Raw genomic sequence first — 24,945 nt, 5'->3', positions numbered from 1 at the left:
TCCAGTAAGACAGTACCATAATCTTACATACAGAGCTGATGCAGACACGTTTAAAATGGTCCTGAAAAACAGGTGAGGTTGTGCAAAGTGCCAGAAAGATTATTCATGGTGTGTATGGGTCATACATAATGTGGAAACTGCTTTGAAAATGATGTCCGCATTAAAAATCATATGTAAACAATATTTTGCTTTATCTTCTGCTGTGGACTGCCTTGAGATGCTCAGACTCCCCACGCTGCAGATGTAGCCTTTCCACAGCATTAACAGGGTTTAGTGCATGTGTTTCATCGGCGATTCTGATGACTGATCTAGCTTGCTCATTAACTGCCGGACAGCTCATTAATTTTTCCATGAACTTTTTTTCCTTGCCTTCTAGGTTTATGATGAATGTGACTTGGGAAGGTAAAGATTTGTCCTTCACAGCAGATGGTTATCAAGCACACCCCAGGCTGGTGGTGATTGTACTGAACAACGATCGCGAATGGGAAAAGGTGAGCATTCCCGCTGGGTAAAGACGTGAGAGCAGATAGGAGAGACTTGGTAGAACTCTGTTAATGGCAAGTAGACATCACAGATGTCAATGATGATATTCTGCTGTAGCAGGTTTGTCACAAGAGTTCAGAAAAGATAATTTTACCTTTTTTCTGAGTAGATCTAAGGAGTTTTATCAGGGAAAATAACATATCAGTGAAGATAAGCCACATGGATTTCAGAAGATTTCTGTGAAACACACCTTACATTTCTTACAATTTAGTAAAATAAAATGGATGACTGAAAAATTTCCAGAAACTTGGGCTGTAAAAACTTACATTTGGAAATTTGGATGGATTTATACATCTTGACAACTCTAGTCCTTTCATTTGTTAATTTTGTGTTATTTGACAAATTTTAGAGTAAAAGTACATGCTTTTTTTCTTTTTTTTTTTTTCCCTCCCCTTTCTTTCTTTCTTCTTAACATGTGAAATTCCTGATGAATTGGAGGATAATCCTTATAACTTTTGCTTTAAAAAACTCAGAATCTTCTCCTGGTAGGCAAGTGATCCCCATAAAGTAAAAGGAAAAGTGTCTTAATATCAGGGTTAATTAATCATATATGTGAGTAATAAAAGAAAACATTTATCATAAGCATTTTTTTCTTTAAATCTCCCACCTCAGCCTGTGATTGTTTTGGCTCTGAGTTTTGCAGGTTATCTCTGGTCCCATGTTTTAAAAACACGGGACCTATATATGGGAATATAGGAAAAAATACATCTGTGCCATCCAGCAAGTTGATTTTAAATTCATAAGGCATGATCCTACATTATCTAAATTGTTGCTGAAATCTATGAAGGCTTTCTCTTATAGTGTTAGGATCCCATAATATCAACTTAAAGCTCCAGTTTATGAAACTCCAAGACTCTTCATGATGTTGAGTAATAAGGACAAAATAAGAATTACAGAAGGACATCTAAGTAAATATGCTCTTCATGCAAAAACATGGAGAGTAGGCCTAGATTATGCTATGCATTTCTTTATGTTCCTTTGATGCAAATTTAATTCTCGGGACAAATTTAATCCCATCCAAATGTGTCAAACTGAGTCGTTGGAGGAATCTTTTGCTCGGTAACCATTATGAAAATTTCTTATTCTATTTTAAAATTCTTCAACAGTCTGCAAATCATATATAATGTTCTGGAAAAAATATTGTACTACTTGGGGAATTTTAGTATAAGGCACCAAATGAGAAAATGGTTAGAGAGGCAGCCAACAATGCTTATGTTATAATAATTTAATACACTTTGTACCTTGAAACTTCTCTAAAGAGAGCGTTCAAAGCACAAGAGGGGATAGGTTTGATGTTTTTGAAAAATGAGCTAACAGCAGCGAAGAAATGCTGGACATATGAACCGACATTATTTCCAAGAAATTGCTTGAGCCTGTTTTAACCTTCAAGTGACTCCCTATCAGACAATGGAAGATTTGGTGCAAGTTTTGGTGTATCAAACTGTGCGTGATGTACGGCAGCAGTGCACACTCCACCTGCTACGCTGGGCAACAAGACTCTCTGTAGGATGATGCTTATGTTGTCTGTGCAGTTTTCCATCCTTCCTGCTGATTGTTGTGTTTGAGGGCCTTCTAGGAGGAAAAAAAGAGGGACTGAAGGGAGACTCCTGCCAAGAAAAAAAAAAGTATGCATCTACTTCTAGCTGCTCCTGTGTTTTAGAGCCCTTCTATGGTAGCAGGCTGGGCAAGTAACTTCGGTAGAGACAGCCTGCCCCTTGCTGCAGCTTTCCTGTCTGCTTGTCTAGCGTAGGACTGTGGGAAGGGGGCCAGCTTTAATTATGTCAGAGGGGAGAAGTGAAAGGCAGCCAAGAACAGGCTGTCACCACCAGAATTATTTTTCTGACCACAAGCTGATCCCTGCCTCTGTGGATGAAGACAAATAAACTGACTAATCAATTATCCTGGCAAGCCGGGTGTAGCTCTCGGCTGTCTCGGAGCACCCCACATTTACATCAGCAGAGCGTCACTGGCCGCTTCAGAAATAATGGGGCAGTTCCTCTGGTTTCGAGACATGAGGAGGCTCTTGCCCACTCCCTGGCCTATTTGAACAGCTCTAGTGTCATCTCAACATTCTTTCCAAGTTGCATTTCTCACCCCATATCTCTTAGCAAATTTCTTTCTCCTTGTTCCTTTCTCCTTGTGCTGTTTTGCTCAATTTCAGACCTGTCAAAGTTACTCATCTGGGATCTAACATTTCCTGCTCTGAGTTTCCAGACAGGTGCAAACTTTTACTTCCAATTACAGTATTGCGATGAGTATCACAGAATTGTTTTATTGAAGTCTTATTTAATATCTTCAATCCTATATTGAAAATATCAAATCCTAGAATCTAATTAAATTATTTACTCATGTGAAAAACTGACAATGCAACAGCCTGCTAATCCTTGTAATGTAATTAATGTACATAGAAATTGCAAGAAGCTACTTTATTATTTATGTATGAAAGAGTAATTGTGGTTTATGTGAAGGTGTTTTTATGCAGTATTCTCCTGAAAATACAAGACTTAATATTAGAACTCGGTTTTGTTTTGTTTTAGTATAATAATCTGCTTTTACTTAAATACAATTTTCCCTTGGTCTCAAAATTGACATACTTAACTTGAGGCTTGAAGTTCTAGAAAATCCGTTCAACCATAGTTGAAGAGCCATACATCTTAGCCCTAGGAAAATAAGTTCCTTTTCCTTTACAAATGACTCAGTATCAAAACTTTGAAGTGGTAACTTCACATGTAAATGGGTTTGACTGAGGGATTTGTCCTATATCAGATTCTGAAAAAAGCTGGTCGGATGGTAATAGTTAGAAGTCTGAAAATAACTTTTGGGCATGTTCAGCAGGCATCCAGGAAGATATTTTGACAGATCCTAAAGCAGCTACTCAAATTTCTGACATCAAACATTCATATTCTTGCTGCTAATCTTGACAGGCAAAGGGACTGCTGTTCTCAGGCAAGAGATTTTTAGAAAGACAAGCTTAATATACTTGTTTCAGTGAAACTTGATAAATTTGCCCACTTTGCTATCACCAAAGTGCCACAGGAATGCTGTGCTAGTGCTGAAAAGTCCTCAGAGGTCCAGCAGCACCAGCTGTAGCTCCCCCATGAAGCTCCTCTCAGCGGGGTGGGACCTGGGTGTCTCTCACCCGGCCCATTAACTTCACTGCCTTGCAAACTTCACAGTCTGCCAGTCTTTTTCTTTTTTTTTTTTAATGTGGAAATAAAACAAATCAATCCAATATTAAAATAATATACTAGAATATAATTAACAGAGGCAAAATTTAGATGATTTAATTAGCTGTGCATATAATATATGTTAAGTAAGGTAGGGAGGACTGTACAGCATTTAAAGATAAGTGTATTCCATTTGTAAAGATAAGTTCCAGGGTAAAAACAATTTTTACTGGTGCTTACAGATAGATGCTGATAAAATTACCGTGGGGGTCTGTATTCTGGGAGAATTTGTGAGATATAAGTGTCCTACGTTTTTGTAGCCAATGAATTTTTACAAGAAGCAAGAGTAACAGGTACTACAGGGCACAACTGCTAGTTAAACGCCACTGCAAGAACCATTACTTATGTTCAGGTTTATACTAAATCCCGTTAATGCAGGATTTAATGTAGAACTTGATTTTTCTCTGGTTAACTAGCATAGGCCAGATTTACAAGCTCTGTGTGAGGTTGTACACATTTGTATCTAAGTAGGAATGAGTGGGCAGAGGGTGTGTGCTTCCTGCCTGGAGTAAATGAACCAAGGTCTTCACAGAGAGCTCCATCTGGCTACTGACATCCACCATCATGTAGCCGAGAAAAGACAGCTATCATATCTCATGGTATAGCTGAAACGTCGCTGGACAAGAACTGAAAAACCTACCGCTCGGCCAGATTTCTGACAGAGCTTTTTGTCAGAGTACTGTGATAATAAAAAGTCGCTGAGATGGTACAGGGTAGTGTTTTTTGAAATCTCAATTGGTTTCTGAGCGGGAGTCATGACAGCTGAAGGATCTTTTAGACATTCCCTAAAAGTTGTGAAGAAACGCATGTATTTTAACTAGAACAGATGAAATTGCATGATCTAATCATCCATTTGCTGGTCTATCTTTTGTCAGTGGCTCTGAGGCCTAACATGATATATTATCTTTGCCCATAGCAGAAACAGCATGCTCTTTAACAGCTGCCTGGTTGTCATTTCCTTTGTTCCATCCTTGTTGCTTTGTGTATTTAGTCTTCCTGTAAATATGCCTCTCCTGACACTTACTGTTAAGTAAAAATTGCATATTCTTTCTGTATCAGTGAGCTTTTGCTTAGCCTAAAGGCCTTTCCTTTTGACCTTTACTGTACTGAATTGTTTGAATTGCACAAATTATTGTGCAGTATTTCTTAAACCCTGTAGTCCCAAGGAGGATGATTCTGTCCTCTCTGCTGCTGTAAAGGAATTGCAGCCACCATGGAAAGCGGTGCTGAAGTGTGCCTTGGTCCTGCTCTTTACAGCCAGTATTAGAGAGGAGATTAAAGAATGGGAAGACTTTCAGGGCAGCTTTTCCTCTCTGGAGGTCAAGGTGTGGCCATCTGGATGTTTCTGGAGAGCTGCGAGATCTTCACTGAGTGCTGAGGGTGACCAAAAGTCCTCCCTCACTGGGAGGCGGAGGAAGGGCCTGTCAATTTGTTTAGCTCTTTTCCTTTCTAATGACATAATCAACTCATAAAATGGCTTCTCAGGCCTGAGTTTGAACTCTTGTGCTACATAGAATTTGGGACATTTCCCAGTACCAAAACTGTACCAACCACTGAGGATTTGGTGAGTGCTAATTACCAATTCCCTATTGAAAAATGAGGCGACAGGAGGTAGTAGCTTTTCTCTCTCCTCCTGTTTGTTTATAACCTCTCTGGGTACTGTGTTTTCCTGTGAGCTCTCCTGGCCGCCATACTGGGGCCTTCCCGTCAGCGTAAGGAGCAGCCACAAGGGAAGAGTGGTGCCTTTGCCTGCCCCATAGGAGATTGTGCAGCAAACTTTGAAAATTTCAAAGTCTTTAAATGGATGGCTTCAAACCACCCAGGACTGTAAACCACTCCCTATTAATAGGATATGAATGTGTCATTTAAATTTAGATTGCCATTGTGAAACACGAACAGAAACGTGAAACGTCACAAAGGTTTGCAGCAGAATCTATACAGCAGGTGCTGCTTCTGGAGGAAGGATTTTGCTCTTGTGCCTTGTTCTGCAGCTGCCTGTTGTTGCTCAATAACTCAATTTATGCTTTCTAGTTAACGACTTAAAACTTGCCAGAGTAGCTCTTCCTTCTAAGTGGAAAAGCATGATGAAAAAAAAAGTAATACATAATCTTGCTATAAAGCAAGATGAGTTAGATTTTGCATTTGCTCAGCATTACTGTCTTCACAAAAATGAGACAGCTCAAGAAGTGTGTTTGAAATACTGGAAATTATCTTCTGAAAAGTTCTCGTCATAAATTCTCTTCATTAAGACAGGAACCTGCTCATGTTTAAGTTTTTCTTATTCTACAGCTTTTCTGTGTCATTTCAACTCTTCACCCTGTAAAAATGGGATACTATCAATTGCACTTAGGGCATAAATGTGAGTGACACTGTGTAAGTTAACGTAAACCAGCACGGGCTCTGCTGTGAATGCAATTATATACCATAACTTGATTAAACTATTTTTGAAATATAACTCTCTCAAGTAAAGTTAAATAGATTTGTTGTATGAAATAGTTTTTCTCGCAAAGGCTTAAAGCATTGTATTTTGGTTAAATTTAAGATTAGAACTGCACGTATAAATCCTGTGCCCAGATCCCATTGATTTAATTGTGAATTCCTAATTTCCTTGAGATGTTTTGAATTTCCTAGTTTAAGTGTATAGAGAGTTGGCATTTCTGCCTCCTACATTGAAGTTCAGCAAAACATCTTGACTTACAAACACAATGGAAAGGAAACTGCAAAGGGCATGTGCTTATATGCTTCCCTAAATAGGAATGGATACAAATCATGTTCTTTGGGAATTTTTGTGATTCATTTTAAAGTCTTTCAAAGACAGATGGTGGGTGACAATTTTTTTTACAGTTTTTTTTTTTTTTTTTTAGGACCCGAGTCTCTCATTGTACTGTTAATCCCCACTGTTTTTCTTGCAAAAGAAATATTTAGCAGTCTCATGATTATGTTATAATTTGTTTAGCGTAAGCAGCTGAAGAGTTATTGAAATGCATTAGGTTAAACATTTTGTGGATTGCTAGCTCATTTATATTATCTATCATAATTACTCAGATAAAACATGCAATTAGATTTATGGATACAAAGTTGTTAAACACAATCTGAGGAAGAAAATGCTAGAGTTTTCAAAATATCTAAATTGTATGCCCCTTTCTGGTGTTCTGGAAGTGGAAAGAAATGTAGGTTAATTTAGAAGGGATAATTTATATTAGTAAATAGACAATTTTACTGTAAAGTGGGGTATGCTTTCTTAATCTCCCTTAAAAACTGAGATTGACTAAAGCAGAATAAAATATGTTATTTCTAATAAGAACTAAGTCATACACAATTGAACTTGTTTTCACTAGAAATGTGGTTTGACCTGGCTCAAGTGCGATGGAACCCTAGTGGCTTTTCAAACTATAAGAGGAGTCTTCTATTTTGAGAAGATACAGAAATGATATCATAAGTTGGTTATCAGTCTGATGTATATGTGTGGGGAAGGTTAGTTTCCTTTTTCTTTTTTTTTTTTTCTTTGAGAACTGTTTTCTTATTACTGCAAGTTGGTCTTGATTACAAATGGAGGGTCTGGTTGCTGTTCTCACCCAAATGGAAATGATGCAAGTCAAATTTCAGTGCAGCTATAGCCAGGTGATAGATAGTTTAACTGATGTCATCCAGTCTTTAAAAAGCTGTTATCTCTAAAATAATGTTACCTTATTTGTCTTTGCCACACTGTGTTTTCTAACTTAATGCAATTACTAAAACGTTCTAAAGTCATTTTGGTAATAAAAACCCAAGACAACTGTCTTTGACGTTTAATTTCCTGTACGTGTATCCCAGCACTTATCCACATCTCATTTGTCAAAAGCAAGCAAGCAGACATCAGCAGCCTGTGTATCTCGGCCTTTCAGGTGGGGAAATGGGAGAACAACTCACTGAGCCTGAAGTACTCAGTCTGGCCGAGGTACAGCTCTTTTGCAGACAGCGACCCAGATGATAATCATTTGAGTATTGTCACCCTGGAGGAGGCTCCCTTTGTCATTGTTGAGGACGTGGATCCTTTGATGGAAAGTTGCCAAAAAAACACTGTGCCATGTCGTAAATTTGTCAAAATTAAGTAAGTAAATACAAAGCATTCTTTTTTTTTTATTTTATTGTTTTTTCCCCTGAGTGCAAAAGTAAATTCCACTATTCTCTCATTAATTCTTTCCTTTGCTTCTTTCATTGTCTAATTGTTTTTGGATACTTTGCTGTTCTTTTCCTCTTGCTTCCTATCTTTTTCCTTCTGTATTTTATTTCTTCTTTCTTTTTCCCTTTCCCACATGGTATACTCTTGTTCGCACATCTTCCTTCTTAATAAGTTGAAAGGTTCTGGTTGTATACATGTAAGTCACATTGAATTAATGACAAGATAGTAAGTTTGTAGTAAATGCAAAGTCAACTACAGTTAACCCTTTTCAGTCACATGAAAGAAGATTGCCTTCTAATATAGTGTTGTTTTAATGAGTCCTCTTTGAATTGTTTCCAGTTATGTTGAAATATGCCCGTTTTAATTACTCTTTAACAATCTGAGAGTGTCTCCTATTGAAAATGTGTGTTTATGCTGCAATTTGGTGCAGGATAAACTTCTCCAGAATAAAATACCACTGTGACAAATTACCTGGAGAAAAGTCCCCTGCTTTGATTGTTCTAGAACTTAGAAGTGGTCATTAGAAATCAGTGGAAAATTTCTCATTGTGTATTTATCAGTGTTGTTTCACCCAATCTGTGCTTCAATCTCCATATTTATGAACTGAATTATAATAACAACATTTTTTTTACTGAGCAGATGTTAGGAAATATAATGCATGTTTCTGAAGATTTCCAGAGACTGATACATGCTTGTGCACATGCTTCCTGAAGTCCATAGAAACATTTATTTTACATAACTGTACTTAGTCAAGTTCTAAACTAGTTTTATTTTAATTTTGAATTCTTTCAAAGACTGTAAAATATTGCCTTGACTTCTGAAGGTGTTTGTACTAAAAACTTCTAGAGGCTGTGAAATGAACATTTCAGAAAAAAAATACAGGGAATGTCCTCGTCTTTGCGCTCAAAGGCAGCCTGAAATCCAGATTCTCAAAGTGCATAAAAAGTGCAGCATCCATTTTCAGTACGGTGAACTGCTATGCCTTTATATATCTTACATGTTAGAAAGTTCTCCAATTACTGAATGACATGTAGTCTTATGACTTGAGAGCAAAAGTAATAAATGTTTAATCTAAGCCTAAGAGAGAGATTAGTAAGAGGAGACTGTATGTCTTGATGGAGAAGTGCAGTAGACTGGATACTGCAGCAGAAAGCATGTCATACAAGATCTACTATTATCTTCTGTCTGTCTCTCGTCAAGCAACTGCATTATAGTTAGTAAGAGCTACAAACACCATATAAAGCATCCTGTGGAATATTTCTCCATTGATTCAGCAAAACATGGTCACTTGCAAGCATAAAAAATATTGTCTCCCAATATGCTGAATCTTGCTGTTGCAGTTGTTCTGTTTTTCCCAGTAGAAATGTTTATCTCTCTCTTCTCTGTTTTCAGCAACTCAACTAATGAGGGAGCTAACGTAAAGAAATGCTGCAAAGGATTCTGCATCGATATCTTGAAGAAGTTGTCTAAAACTGTCAAGTTCACATATGACCTGTATTTGGTGACTAATGGGAAACATGGCAAAAAAGTCAATAATGTGTGGAATGGAATGATTGGTGAAGTAAGTTCTGTTAGGTAAAAGAGCTCCTAAGTAAGAACTTAGCAATGTTTGGTTTTAATTCTTTTAGAGAAATGAGGTATTCTCTACTGAGTAATGTTGGTGGTGTCTTCTCTTTGTGGATCAGGTGGTATATCATCGTGCAGTTATGGCTGTGGGGTCTCTCACTATTAATGAAGAGCGCTCTGAAGTGGTTGACTTTTCAGTGCCATTTGTTGAGACTGGGATTAGTGTCATGGTGTCACGGAGCAATGGCACAGTTTCACCATCTGCTTTTCTAGGTATGATTCTCTAACACACCCAGATAATTTAATTGCATTTCTATAGAGTTGCGTAGGTTTCATTGTTCGTTAAGCTATATAGTGCATTGACATGTTTCTGTCTAGTTTTGAATTTTACATTAGGAGGTTTGTACCATGTTGATATGCTGATTAACGTGATCATTAGCACATAAAGACAATGCTGTTGGTTTCAGATGCAGTAAGTGACAACCAATGACAGTGATTACAATATGAAAAGTAATCCCCCAAAATCTTCAGTTGGGAAAATTGCGTCCCAAAAAAAGTGCTTCTTTACAAAGTAATTTATGCTTGTTTAGCCCATTATGAATTATTTAATCTCTTTTAAACATTCACATTCATAAAATAATTTTAAAACTCCTTGTAGAGTAGCTAAGAAAAAGAGACTTCCTCATGATGAGGAGAGTTCTGACAGCTAATTTGATGTTACCTCTGGCTTCAGAACACCATACTATTGCACTGGAGAGCTGCTGGTTGTTTTCTCCATTGATGCAGCTGAACAGTGGAGGTACAGCAAAGAAATGATAGGCTGGACAGAAAGGATATAAAGAAACAAAGACTCTGGTCTTTTTTCCTTATTTGCTTCTTGTTTCAATTGTTCATTTCTCCTTTCATTATTTCCCTCTTTTAGTGCTTACTGTTTGCTTCTGTATTTAGTGGTTAGCCTGAATTTACCTGAAGCTGAATGAGCTATGAGATGGATCAAAAGTGCCCAGAATGCTGTTGTGTTCCTGATAGTATATTTGGGCACAGTATTTTTGAAGAGATTTTGCACAGCAAAATAATGCTAGTAACACTAAAATAGTTTAAGTGAAATTGGAAAAAAAAAATCAGTATGGAATAGTTTAGTATGTTTAAGTCCATTGCGTCAACATTGATGCCAGTTTTGCATCATTGATTTAGTGGTTTCTTTTTTGATTGCATAGTGTGAGTTTTTCACTTCCACTGAAATCTCTTGTAGCCATTGAGGAGCAGATCATTGGTGTAGTAGCAGCTACAAGTGGGCAAATAATTGGGTTTTCTTGCAGGAGAATCATTATTCAGCCACAGAGATTATGTCTTATATTTGTTCCATAACGGCACATTACAGAGATGATGCAAGTAATATAACACAGTAAGTTATCAAATAACTCTCCAAACACAGTGATACCTAAACAGATTTTGTTGGTGGTTTATATTTTTGTTTAATGAATGAATGACTTTTAAATGAAATTATAAGAGACTGTACTTCTAATGAAAATATTCAGATGATGTCTTTTCATTTCTGTAAGTCATTGACTTGTAAAGTTAATTAATTTCTAAAATTGCAGTTGCAGCATGTTAAAATTATCATTTGAAAGTACTAGGGTGTTTTCTAAATGTGCTGGAAGTGCAGTTGATTTTTACTATGAACTCTGCTTGCCTCTTAAAAACCTACTTACAGCTGCCATCAAATGAGAGGCTGCTTTTGCATTTTTCACAACAATATAGTTATTAGATTTCTAAAATGCATTTAATATTATTGGTTTAGTTGGACATACATATAATTCAAAAATAAAAATAACTCCTTCTTATAAAGCTCTATAGAGCAGCATTACTTTTGCAGAAATCTGATTTACTGGACTAGTAAATCAAGTCTGTGCTCTCAGAGGTATGTTCTGTTTTTTAAGACATAGGTGAAACGGCCACTTTACTGGAATTGACTGTATTTCGACGAGGTGTGCAGAGTAGTAAAATGCTTTGCCATGCAAAATACTATCAGGTGGATAACTGAATTCATTCACAGACTGATTTTGTTTCCATTAAGTGAAAGTCTCAGAATAGAGTAATCTTACATAATTTTTAAAAAAGATTTTTAAAAAATCTGTCAAATACAATTTTTTTTTAAATAGCACTTAAATATCTGGTTTTGTGATTTGTTACTATGAATGTAGACAAGTACAGGACTTTGTCCGAACTCGATTTTCCCTTCAGGGGTTGTGTCCAAGAGATTTAAGTAACTAATGGGCTGGCAGCCTCTTCCTTATTGTCTGCTGTGTTCTGACTCTGATGTGAGTGTCTCCTTCAAATGAGAATGTTATCCACATTAAAATATTTTCATGTAATACTAAAATTTGTATAGATTAGATCCACAAATAATTTTTTTAAAGATTCTGTAGAGATTTGATTCAACTTTATTTAAAGGAACAAACAAAATAAGGGAAACCTGAAATCCAAATTCTTGTATTTTTAAGAGGGAGAGAGTTCATAGGTTAGGTCAGCTTTCTGTTTTGGAGGCATTGGTGCAATAGGAAATCTATGTCCCTCTGCATTGTTTAAGTATTGGGTTTGGTGGTGGGAGGTAAAACTGGAAGTTAGTGGAGTGACACATCTTTTTCATTGCTCAATATTCTCCATTGCCAATCATTTGAAATGTACACTGACAAGCCATATATTAGTATGTTTCTGCTGTATCATAGCTTTATTGAAAATTCTCATAAAGCCTGCTGCCTACCTGAGGGAAGTTCTCTTTCTGTCCTTTGAGAATCAAAGAACGGTGCTGAGTGTGTAATTTGATCTCTAAAATGACAGGAAGATCGACTTCGTTATTAATTTGATTTTGTTCTTGTTCAGTCTCACTGCTTGCTATTCTAAATAGCTTTTTGTTTTCGTATTACTTCTTTAATCCTCCACCTCATTACCAGACTGCTTACATTATTAAAGAGTGTTCTGCTTAAACTGTTGTTTAGTGCTCAGTCTTTCATGTTGGCTTGTTTTGCCCTTTGCCTTATTTAGATTTTGACAAATTACCATTGCTGTTTCTATGCTGTTGCTTTTCAAAAGAGTTTTATCAGACTTTCTTCTGTAAGAATGCTGTCAAAATGGTATGATAGTTTGATGTGAATTCCAATTTAATTCAGTTAATATGTAAATTTATAGAATATTTGTTATTAACTGGTTTTGGCTACATAATGTCCTTTACCTGTCTGCATCTGAATGGATCTTTCTCTGCCATTTAAGGGTTCTGTTATTTTGCTAACTTACTATTCTTTTCCAAACAAATAATTACAGTAATTGAGAGAACTTCATGACCTCTCTTAAAAATAAAATAATTTAAAATAAAATAAAATAAACTCCCCCATTCCTTAACCTTATCTTAATACCAGAAAGAGAACAGTTTGGCTTAAAATTTCCCTGCTTTGCCCTTTTAGTTCAGATTGGGCGATTGGGCTTAGCATACCTCAACTCCCACTCGTAGTTGTTGCCTGCAGTGATGGAAGAATTTTCAGTGATTGAAATCTTAATTTAAATTCAAAGAATGAAGAAGTTAGGATGGAGGAACATCTTGGGCTTTTGAACCAGGCAAAGCACTGGAGCATACTATTTTTTTTTTTTGTCATTTCAAGTGCTTCCTGAGTCTGTCCTAATTTAGTATACTAAGATTTTTTTTTCTCACACTTCAGAGCACACTCACATTTGTATTATCTACCGAAATTAGGATATAAAATGCCTCTAAAGCAGCTTATCTGATAAAGAGATATGACTTTGCCATACAAAACTTTTCTTGCATATATCTTTATACCATGACAGCTACCACAGCCACTCCTGAAATGACAGAGGATTTGTGATTGGGCAAGATGATATTTAAGAACTTTGTTATCACATACCATTACCATATCCAGTTTGTTCAGAAATTTGGTCCTTAGTCTGGTATTTGAAAGTATTTTAATTTTTCTATTCCAGCCTACTTTTTTCACTTAATCATGGTTTTTTTTTTTCTGTCCTTCAAACTAACATTTAGTTTTCCATAAAAAATTTTTATTTCAGAAGTTTTCCCAGATGAGAATGAGTCTTTCAAAAGGATGTGTTTGCAATTGGTAAAAACATCTTAATTGCAGGAGATGACAGTGAAAACAGAGAGAAAAAAATTCTGAAATAAAAAAAATTAGTTTGAATGCTGTTTTCCCTAACGCATTTTGTTGGATTGAAAACAAGAGAGAAGTCTACTTCACTGAATTACCAAATGTATTAAACATAGGCTTGATTATTTTTGCTCTGCAGAAACAGTCTTAATTGTTGGACCGTTCTGTTGATAAATGCATATAAGATAGGATAAATAGAAATGGGCTACCTGATTGTAGACTGAATAAGCAGCAAGTCAAATCAATTATTTTTCACTCGGTGTCAGTGAAGCCTTTGTTGATGAAAAGTGTGCACCTTTGGTTTTAAACTGCAACTGACATTTAAGATTTTGCCTGTATTAATTTTGTGTATATACCAACAGCGGTTCTTTATCTATTGCTACTTAGTTATTTACTAGCATTTTGCTTGGTAAAAGCTAATTTAAAGGGGTTGCCTAGCTGAAGACATTAGAATTCTTGTGCTGTGACTGGTTTAATCAACTGTGTTTCTGTTTTCTCTTGTCTGTTTTGCTGCAGAGCCTTTTAGTGCTTCTGTCTGGGTGATGATGTTTGTTATGCTTCTCATTGTGTCTGCCATGGCTGTCTTTATATTTGAGTACTTCAGTCCTGTGGGATATAACAGGAACTTAGCACAAGGCAGAGGTAAGCTTTGCATTTTACACAACCCTAAAGCTATAAAAACCATCATATATTTCCCATTCTTTGCCCTTTGTCTTTTAAAATAAATATAATATAGGAATAAAGCAGTAAAAGTGACTATGAAACTGTTTGCTCTTCATTTAAAATATGGTTTCTTATATGGGAGGGCTTATAAGTTCATATTTGTATTCTAATTCATTGGAATAAAGACATATACAAGGGTAAGTGGAATCAGAGAGAGTCGTATTCAGGCAGTGTTTGGTTAGTATACTGTGTCAGTTCTAGAGTGTCAGCTTAAAAAACCATTGGAATAAATTCTACAGACTCTTGACTCTTATGAATTCATGGTTAGTTCAGATAAATTGATCTAAACTGATGTGGTTTTGTGGATAATCTGGATAACTAGCAGTTACTTTGTATGTGGTTTTATATAGTCCCTATAAAAAGTCTAATGAGCTCAGCCTTGAAAAGAGGCCATTGGCAGAAGGGCATTACTTCTTTCTATGTAGCATCCCTGGTTATAGAAACCTCATTTTCAAAATATACCAGCATAACAAATTTAGTACAGAGGTTGCCTTTCTCAGTGGAAGCTGCGGTTGAATATTATTAGCACTTTGACCTGCGAATGAGGATTCCATGTATTGTGGTGCCCTCATCCTTCTCTTTCTTTACTTACAGTTGAGAATGTAGCCTGTTTTTAATTTCTAAATCATACTTGCTTCATTTTATAAAAAGAGGTCTTCCAACCTGGTGAATAGAGTTCTGGAGACTATTACAAGATAATATTTTTTCTAGATTATGATTGACTGTTCCCTGAAGAAGGGGATTATTGTAATACTCAAATGATGTTATCATTTCAGTATGATGGTAAATGTATAACCTCTATCCAAAATAAACGCTGTGTTTAGGAAGGGGAAATCAAAGGTGAATATGGACACGGGGAATCTAGGGGCTAGGCTGTTCTTTTCTGTGCCACCTCATGTGCCAGAATTGTGCTAAATAATAATTTAGCATACTTAACACCTACAAAGCCATATTATGGCACTAGACCATCCTGTCTTAGCTCTGGAGACTTGCCACAATCCAGCTGCTGTTCATTTGAAACATGGGAAGCTTAAAATAAATGGGAATCTTTATGTAGATTACTCCTTTCCCTAGGCAATTTTGGCAGGATGAAACTCAATAGTAATACAATCTCCAGTAGCAGAAACAGAACTTTAGACTGCTTTCATAGAATCACAGAATCATAAAATGGTTTGGGACCTTTAAAAGCCATCTAGTCCAACCCCTCCGTGCAAGGAGCAGGGACATCTCCAACCAGATCAGGCTGCTCAGAGCCCCGTCCAGCCTGGCCTTGAGTGTTTCCAGGGATGGGGCATCCACCACCTCTCTGGGCAACCTGTGGCAGGGCCTCACCACTCTCATAGTGAAGAATTTATTCCTCATATCTAATCTAAATCTACCCTCTTCCAGTTTAAAGCCATTACCCCTTGTCCTATCCTTTCTTGGTATATATTCTTATCATTGTTACTCAGAAAATACGTATTATCCCTGTATCAGCTCAATCTTAAACAGCTCTAGAAGGCAGTTTCAGAAACCAAAAGTCAGCTCCATTGTGTTTATTTTACTGCACTCTATCTTCTTAGCACTGCTGCAGAATAGAAAGGGGATAATGTAAGATGTTGTGCTTGATTGCATTGTGAAAAATTTGCACTGTATTAGAGAGCATTTCTACTGAAATGAGAACATGCACTGAGTATACTCACTCTGGGCTTTATTCTTTTAATAATAATTAAATTATTATTAAAATAAATTGTAATTAAATTAGTAACTACATCTGAATTCACAGTGTGGATTGCCTTGAATAAAGGGACAAGGCAGGGAAGGAGGTAATATTACAGGTGTCTGCATAATTTTTGACATTTAATCTAAAAATAGATACTTATAAAAGGTCAAATGAGTCACAGCCAGAGGAGTACCTGTTTCTCTCCATTGAGGATAAAGGCAGTCTAGATGACGAGCAGTATGTGATGACTGCACTGTACTTACCTATAGCCGGGTAAGAACAAACTTCCCTTTATTCCCACAGGGCTCTACAAATAAGGCTTTTAAAGAGGATAAGAGCGTTGCTAATCCACCTCTGCCACTATGTGGGCATAAGGGCATCGTGCTGACCACTTCTTCCTTTGGGATGAATTAAAAGCTGACTGAAAATAGGATTAACAAAAATTACAAAATGGATTAGCTAGGACAGGCTTGAAGCCATGAACGTGACTTTGAACATGTGAAGTAGCCAGGGTCTGGTTCACTCCAAGCTGTGTGTCTACACAAGTAGCTCCTTTGCATTGACTTACTGATTGATCCTCTGAGTGCAAAGTTGCTTAAAAGTAGGTGCATCTTAAATATGCTTACATAAAGTTCAGAAAGCATGACACTGGAAGACTGGAGATGATAAAATAATTTCGGTGAGAAAAGCACTAGAATTGAATCATTAAGACTTAAACCCACAATTTTCCATTTTACATGTCTGCTGGCACAGAAGACTGAAAGGGGCAATACTGTGGCATGTGCTTCACTGCAAGATACCTACCAGTATGCTTCTCCAAACCTATGCTTTCCATTTTCATTTTAAAACTTTTGAACTAAACGCCACATAGAAAAATATTGAATTATTTTTTACAATATGGAAATTAATGTAATTACAATAGAGAGTACCTATGGTAAATCTTCTGATTCCATTGGGAGTACAGTGAATATGTATTGAAATATTTTTAACCATGTCTTTGTGAGTAATTTGTTGTTACTATGTAGGGTATCTTGCCAAAGTTTAATTTAATTGCAACTAAAATAACTGCTCTCTGCAATTACAGATCCCCATGGACCATCCTTTACCATTGGAAAGGCAGTCTGGTTACTCTGGGGCTTGGTATTCAACAACTCTGTGCCTGTGCAAAACCCCAAAGGGACGACAAGTAAAATCATGGTGTCAGTTTGGGCTTTCTTTGCTGTCATTTTCCTGGCTAGTTATACTGCCAACTTAGCTGCATTTATGATTCAAGAGGAATTTGTTGACCAAGTGACTGGACTGAGTGATAAAAAGGTAGGTCTTCAGCTCAAAAGAGGTCAGTGTCCATTCTTCATAATCCTTCTACAAATTTGTACTCTGTGCTAAAAAAAACTCTGAGCAAGATAATAAGCTAAAACTGGATGACTTCATTCCAATTGGGACCCTTTACTAATAAACCTAAGGCCCAAAGCATGAAAGTATCAGACTGTTTTCAAAGGCTTGGAGTTACCTTTTCAAAAGCAACTGCATTAATTGAAAAGTACCTTTATTTTGTAAAGGAAATCAGTTCCTGTTTGATTAAATAAGCAAAGAGAAACAATAAAAAGTAATACATACTGTCTGGATGTTTGAATGTTTTGCTTGTATGATATGGCAACAGTCAATAGGAAAAATAAACAGATAAGAAAATTTGGGGGTTTGTGTTCGTATTGTTCTAGCTTGACTGAGCTTTCTTCTACTGAAAGAATACTTCCCAGATGTCTGTACTTGTGAATTTTAATTAATAGTCTTATAAATAAAAAACCTAGCAATTACTAATTTGTTCACTTCATTTATGTGACTGCTTTGTAGTAGTGGCATTGCGTGGAGGGATTGAAGGCCATTTGCAAAATTATTGTTGTGATGGATATGGACAAAATACATGAAGGACATGCTGTTTTCAAATTTGTGCCCAGTTGTTTTAAAGTGAGAGTAAATATTGACATGAAGAAGTAATATTTAAATAGAGTATAGCACAGGGGAGAACTTCACAAGGGATTTTTTTCAAAGGACAGAAAATAAAGGAAATTATTATTCAAAAGAAGGCAATGGCTCGGATAGCCTTGTGTCTGTTTTTTGTTTTAACTGCTTTTTATGACCAGCCTTTGATTTATCTGCTGAAGTATCAAAGCATGAATTGCAAGGAGGGCTAGAGGAAAGGCAGATGAAAAGAAACAAAAAATGATAGTAATTTTCAAGTTGTGTTGTCGTGAAACCTTTGAAAGAGCATGAGGACTGTTAAATATACCTCTATTTTAAGATAATATTTTTAGTAAGAGGCAGATAAAAGGTATTCTTCTCTTGAGGATAAAAAAAAAGATTTGAGAAATGTCTTTCTCCTCTTTGTGAGAAAGTACAGAGTGTTTCCCTGGGAAGTCTCGGTGTTGGCAGGATTTGGTTTGCGCCTGGCACACCACCAGCATTTGGGGCTGCCACTGCACCCTTATCTTCCTCTCTTTGCTGGCTGTTTGCCATTCTCACCTGTGGGCCTGAAAAATGTCAGTATTTGTTCTGTAGCTTTTGGACAATAACTTCCTTATTTTTGTCATTTTTTCTATTCTCTCTGCTAAGTAGAATTTTATTTCCAGAAAAAGCAAAATAAAAATAGAAAAATACTTGAATCAGAGATACCATCTGGTTTTGTGTGGTCTGCTGATCATTTGTTTGATCTGCCACCTCTGTTTTCATTTTACAGTTCTTCAAATTTTGCCCCAAGCATATAGAGATAAATCAGAGGAGCCGTGCCTTTTCTGATTAAATTAAACAAGCCAGAAGTCCAGAAAAGCAGTCATCTATTTCAAAACATTCTTCTTGTTGTACACAGATTTTTACCTCGTCCATAATCCTGATGGTTCTCAGATTTTAAATATTCAAATAGTTAAGGATAACTTTTGGGAATATAATCTGATTAATGTTAAATTATTTTTCTCTCCTCTTTACCTTTTTTTTTTTTTCCGCAACGTTGTTAGTAGTAGAACACTGCAGGAATTTGCAACAATTTTACTGTTATTCAGTAGAGAACTCTGAGCCCTGCTGCAAGCAAAGTGGTAATAGGCAAAGAGCAGTGAGAAGGGACAGAAATATGGATAAAACTAATTTTAAATAAGTAATATCTAGTCGTTCAATACATTTTTGAAACAATCTTATGGGCTGGTAAATCAGTTTACTGTTCTTCCCTTTTCTCCTTTTTTCCTGCTGCCACAACTGAAGAGTCAAGCTCTTCTGTCAGTGCTGTATTGTCAATGAATAAAGTATTTCCAATTAGAGTTACTGGGGTTTCTCAATTCAGCTCCATATGTGATTAGTCTGTAGAGAAGAGAAGCTAGGAAAAAATGCTTTTCTTTCTGAGCAGCCATCCCTGACCCTCAGCGTTCAGTATCTTCCCGTTCAGGAAATGCGTTATGCTCTAGTTTCTGGTTCACCAGGTTTGCCGAACGTATGACAACGTGCTATTTACCCTCCTTCCTTGTAAGACCTCTTGATAGTTTCCTCAACCTTCATAATGTTGCTAATGAATTTCTGAATGCCATGTCATCTATGTGTCACCCAGAAATACATGGCACAGTATGTACTGGAGTTACTAAGGGTGGGTGTTCATAAACTCAAATGATTCAGAAAATGAGAAGAAAATTATATTTTGACATTCTTGTGTATGTAAAAGATTTTTAAAAGCTTTGTGTTCGTCAAAAGGTACAGAAAATGAGTTCAAAAGTACCCAGCAAAGCTGGCATTTGTAACACTTGTTACTTTTGAGACTGTTTATGCCTTTTTCATGTAATGAAGAAGAGACAAAATTACTAAGGGAGAGTAGATAGCAGTGGACAGAATGGTCCTGCAAAGCATTTATCTGCTGTGGTTCCTCCACACAGTCACATTTTAAGAGATGCTCCACATGCTTGTGGTCTAGGGGATTCTCTTCAAGTTTTTGCAAGATTCACAGTATTCTTGTAACCTTGGCTTTATGCTTTTGTCCAGTGAGATGTCACAGGTTCTGTAGGTACTTAGAGATGTGTCTGTGTGAAAAGAGGGCAGGCTGAGGTCAGCAGGCAGCATGGATGATGGGGCAGTAGTGATCCTCGTACCCCAGTCCATCTCTCCACTTCAATATTAGACCTTTACAGTGCTTTTTGAGGGCTGGCAGGCATAGATATCGACTGCATTTCAGAAACTGATGATTATAATAATAGTCTTGAATTACTAATAGCTATATTTTTCCAAGATCAGAAATCAAATTGTCAGTGTTTTCCATATGGTAAAACAAGAAAGGAGAGAGTTCAAATATGGGTGTTTTTCTATCAGTCCAAACCAGCCATAATTCCTGTTAAAAATCTGTGTTAGCAGAGGGAGAATATTTACTATTTTATACTATTTTAGTCATGTTTTCCACAATTCCTTAACATACTCCAGAACAGTAACATCAACTGCTCTGAATACCAGCCTTTTCAGCCAAGCATGCAAGTCTTCAGATTAAGTAAATATTTAATATTTGTGAAAGATCACATTACTGATTTAATTAAACTGTCAGTTTTATGAAAGCATATAGATAAAAAAATAAAAGTGAAAGATTGCAGTTTTGTTGCCGTGTGCCACAGTTCTAGCAGCTGGCACAGCATGGGGAAACGTGAACGACTTGGTTAGTCTTCTGGATAACAGTAGATCTCTCCGCAATTAGGATTCAAGCACTCAATTTAAGGATTTTATTAATGATTTTTTTTTTAAAAATAGCATTTCAGAAAATGTCTAGGAAAAAAAATTCCTTCCTAGCAGACATGATATATTTTATTTCTCATCATGGGGCTTCAGGGAAAATGAGTGCATGTGGAGACTCGATTCTTTTTTTTTTTTTCTTGTCTCATGCCTGCCACATAGATCTTTGCTGCAATCACAGAGCCTATATGCTTCTCCAGGACATGGCAGTTCACAGAATATAAGTTTAAAATTATTGATGAGAACTTTATGCAACTTAGATATGAGTGCACTGTTAGTAAAAAGATTTTAAACTCTTTCTTTCTTTACAAGTAGTCTGTGAGCAGGCAGTAGTAGCAGACAATTGTTTCAAAAAAATGATCTCCTGACTGTTAAAATTCGTTGGTTGGGTGTCTTATGGCAAGCAATTCCAGTCTGTGGATGGTGTATGGAACTATTCATCTGCTTGTTATCCCTGTGATCTTTGATTGAACTAGTACTTTTTCTTAATCTTTGCTCTTCTGCAGAAATATTTTTGTGTTCCATGAATGTTCAATTTGGGACAGATACCTCAATTCCTTCAGCCATTCCTATGGAAGGAAACTGCTCCCAACAACTTAAACTCATAGGAATGTTCTTGAAAAGTGAGAATATTCAGAGCCAAACTCCATTTCTCAATTACCAGGACATTCCACCATAATCTTCCTGTTCCATCAATTCCCCTGCCATAGCCCAGGATTAGGAATTAAGCTTGCAGAATACTCACCACAGCTGAATTTCCAAAAAATGTCAGCTGTATGAGCAGCAGCAATTTTTCAGGTCCTGAAATCAGCATTGTTTCTTTAATATTTTTTTTCCAGCTATGTTGATTGGAAAATTTGATACAGACATTAGGAGATATTGGAAGACATCTCACTGCTTCAGGGATTAATTATCTGTAGATTTAAATAAAGTTAATAGCAAGTTACATCTATATCAGTAGAATCTCTGGACATATATTTAAGTGCAGGGTTTGTCTCTGAGTTGCATAATAAACACAAAAAGGAGATAGCAAATAGAGACTGAGAACAATGACTGGTATACGATGTAATTTTAGTGCATGGGTCAATTAGTATGTGTAAAGTAGTAGCAAAGTAATAATTTAAACAGTTAAGCTGTGAAAAGGGAAAATGAGAAAAGTAGGACATCTGTTAGCTAAACGAGCAGAGAAAAATAGAGTTCATTCTTTTATGCTTTGTCAAAATATGCTTAATTAAAATGAAGCATTTAATTGTAGTTCTGTAACATGAAAATATTGCTGCAGCAATAATTTCACAGTCAAGGTTTGATGGAATAGAAAATAACTCCCAGGTTTTTTATAAACCTATTTGTATTCTCTTTGCAAATTGGCACGAATCTTGGGAATTCTTGATGCCCTGACACCAAACTTTAAACAGAGAAGTATTACATATGTAGCCCAAAGGAAGCAGCAGCTGTATAAATATTAGCTGTCTCCTGCAGCACAGGGTATACAGATTGCTCTTCTAACTTCAGCAGCAAAAACAGAGTGCATTTTACCCTGGAATTAATGGGTGACTGCTTTCATCAATGCTCAACTGAATTTCCTGATTAGCCAATAGTTGCTCTAATTTGAGTGGCCTTTTAAATTTATTTCTTAAAGAAACATTTTAACTTAATCCTAAAGTGTCACTTGGTATTTAAAGGGAGATATTGAAAAGGCACACATAAAATTTTCAGATCTGTTAGCAAATGTTTATGTGAGATTATTGGAATGATTTCAAAATCTGAAGCCTGAGTGTGATCGGAGCTATTGCTATTCCTTTGCAGATGAATATTTGTGTTCCATGAATGGAGTTGTTTGTGCTGGTGCAATAGTGATATAGAGGACAGAATTGTAGAGTAAACCTATATGTCATCAAGCAAATGGTTTGTAGTTTTAAATTGTAGGAATACATAGGGACTAGGATTATAGATGTGAGAGCTCCAGAAGCACTCTTCATGTCAAGTGATGTAGCTGCTGAGCCCCTGAGGAAGATCCAGGAACTTTTATTGCCCTTGAATCATGGTGATGGATGGAAAGCCAGCCTTCAGCCTGTCCCTCCCTGCGCTTCCCTATGCCCTTCGGAGCAGCGTGTTAGGCTCCGCATCATGTAACGCAAATGACCCCTTTGCCTTCTTCATATGGGGACCCACAGTGTCTCAGCTGAGACGAAGGTGTGAAATGGCTGCCAACAAAATTCTGTTTTCTTCTGATGGCTGTTTAGCAGTGTGTCTGCCTGTATTTTCAGTTCTCTAGGGAGATAGTGGCAGATGAGGAGCATCTGTCAGAATCTCTCTGCTCTGGTTTCTGTGGTCCTGCTGTGTTACAATGCATGGGAGAAAGTCAAATCAGAGTGGCAAAACTGAGCTGTTTTGACTTCGGATGTAAATGTTTCTCTAAGTTCAGCCAGTGTGAAGACACAGTTTCTGGTGTAATAGAGCTGAATTAACCCACAGCATTTGCCTAGAAGAAATTTGAGGCAGCTTATACAACTTCTGTTTTTTTTTCAACCTAAAATTGCCCTTCTTCACGTTTTGAATGCCTGAAACACTTTGCTTTTCCCTTTTCACTCTAGTTTCAAAGGCCCTATGATTATTCACCTCCTTTTCGATTTGGAACAGTCCCAAATGGAAGCACAGAGAGGAATATCAGAAACAACTACCCTGATATGCACCTTTACATGACAAAGTATAATCAGAAAGGAGTTGAAGATGCCTTGGTCAGCTTGAAAACTGGGTAAGCTTTTTCCATTAGTTATAAAGAATACTGTAGACTTTGCAGAAACTGAGAAATATTGATCTGTACTTACTGTGATACTGAGCAGACTGATGTCAGGCATGCTGTGTACTGCTGTGTAGTGCATTGCCTGTAATTTGTATGACTGTTTTGAAGTTGCATGGAAGCTTCAATGTTCTATGTGAAATAGATTCAAAGCGCAGAATTAGTATTTCTCAGATTTAAAGAGAGATGATACACATGGACCTGGATTTGGGTGGAGACTCAACACGGGCCATGATGTTTTGTACAGTCCCTCATTACTTTTGCAGAACTCTCACAGGATTGTGCTTTCACAGGGTGAATTTCTGACTGTTTGTTTGTCCGGCCACTGTGCAACTACTTGTTATTTCTTTTCAACCTCCCATCCATTTGGTATGCTTTTAGGTCCAGTCTTACATTTTCTTCCCTCCTCTAATTAGCATGGCCCTGTACATTTACTGTGACGTCTGAAGTGTTGACTTTGATGTCCATAAAATCTGTTGAGATGAGAAGTCTCAAGTGTACTATCTAATCCTGCTTCTGGCAATCTTGGTAAATATTCTGGCAAATATTATTGTCCTTCTTCCTTAAGATCTGAGATTTAGAGTGCCATCCATCCTTTTCTATCCAATTCTGCCTGGTTGGACAAAAGAGACTGAATTTTCATTCTTAATCCTCAAAAGGTAGGGAAGTTACTCACTACTTCTATCAGTATTCATTTGGGTGAAAAGGAATGTGTTAGCTCTAGTAACCTTTTCTAAACATATAGACTTGATAAGAGCGTGTGTATTTTTGTTAATAATACTGGATTACAAGGATCATAATTTATCAATATAGTTTGTTTAGGTTTGTTTTGTTTTGAAATGAGAAAGCTAAGTTACCCATAGTGTATTTAAGTACATCTGCTCTAGGGGCTGTTTCAAGGCACACCTTGCCTGCTATTATTTATGGTGAATACAGGACACATCTCTTCTTATACTAAATTCAGCTGTTGCTTTTGGTCCTTTTTTGAGAACTGCTTGTCCTTTCAATTTTTACTCTTCTTCTCCCAAACATATAAGGAATTCTAACATATTTCTTATACAAAAAAAAACCTTGAACACCCCAAATCTTTCCTTAGAGTGCAGGTTCCCTTCTTTAAAAAGTTATCCTTCCTAATGTTTCCTTCTCTGCTGGATCTGTGTTGCTGTCTGGACTCCCTCTGCCTTTCTCAAGGCATTTTTCAAAATGACATTCTCTGATCATCTTCGTGGCCTCCTCTGGACTCCCTCCAACAGGTCCATGTCCTTTTCATGTTGGGGGCTCCAGAGCTGGATGCAGTACTGCTG

At 36.8% G+C, this 24,945-nt stretch overlaps 1 protein-coding gene across 1 annotated transcript in view; it reads left to right on the top strand.

Annotated features, from left to right (window-relative positions):
- GRIN2A (glutamate ionotropic receptor NMDA type subunit 2A) overlaps positions 1-24,945 on the top strand; it is a 173,013-nt gene that overhangs the window by 114,766 nt on the left and 33,302 nt on the right. The window contains exons 3-9 of the mRNA XM_086759680.1: positions 377-491; positions 7,655-7,860; positions 9,325-9,493; positions 9,618-9,771; positions 14,187-14,312; positions 17,180-17,409; positions 23,436-23,596. Of these exons, the coding sequence (XP_086615806.1) occupies positions 377-491; positions 7,655-7,860; positions 9,325-9,493; positions 9,618-9,771; positions 14,187-14,312; positions 17,180-17,409; positions 23,436-23,596 (1,161 nt within the window). The remainder of the gene's footprint in view (positions 1-376; positions 492-7,654; positions 7,861-9,324; positions 9,494-9,617; positions 9,772-14,186; positions 14,313-17,179; positions 17,410-23,435; positions 23,597-24,945) is intronic.

Source organism: Chlamydotis macqueenii, chromosome 15 (assembly GCF_036417535.1).
Source record: "Chlamydotis macqueenii isolate bChlMac1 chromosome 15, bChlMac1.mat, whole genome shotgun sequence".
NCBI lineage: Eukaryota > Metazoa > Chordata > Aves > Otidiformes > Otididae > Chlamydotis > Chlamydotis macqueenii.
The sequence above is the reverse complement of the archived record's forward strand: the minus strand, read 5'-3'. Positions and strand labels throughout refer to the sequence as shown.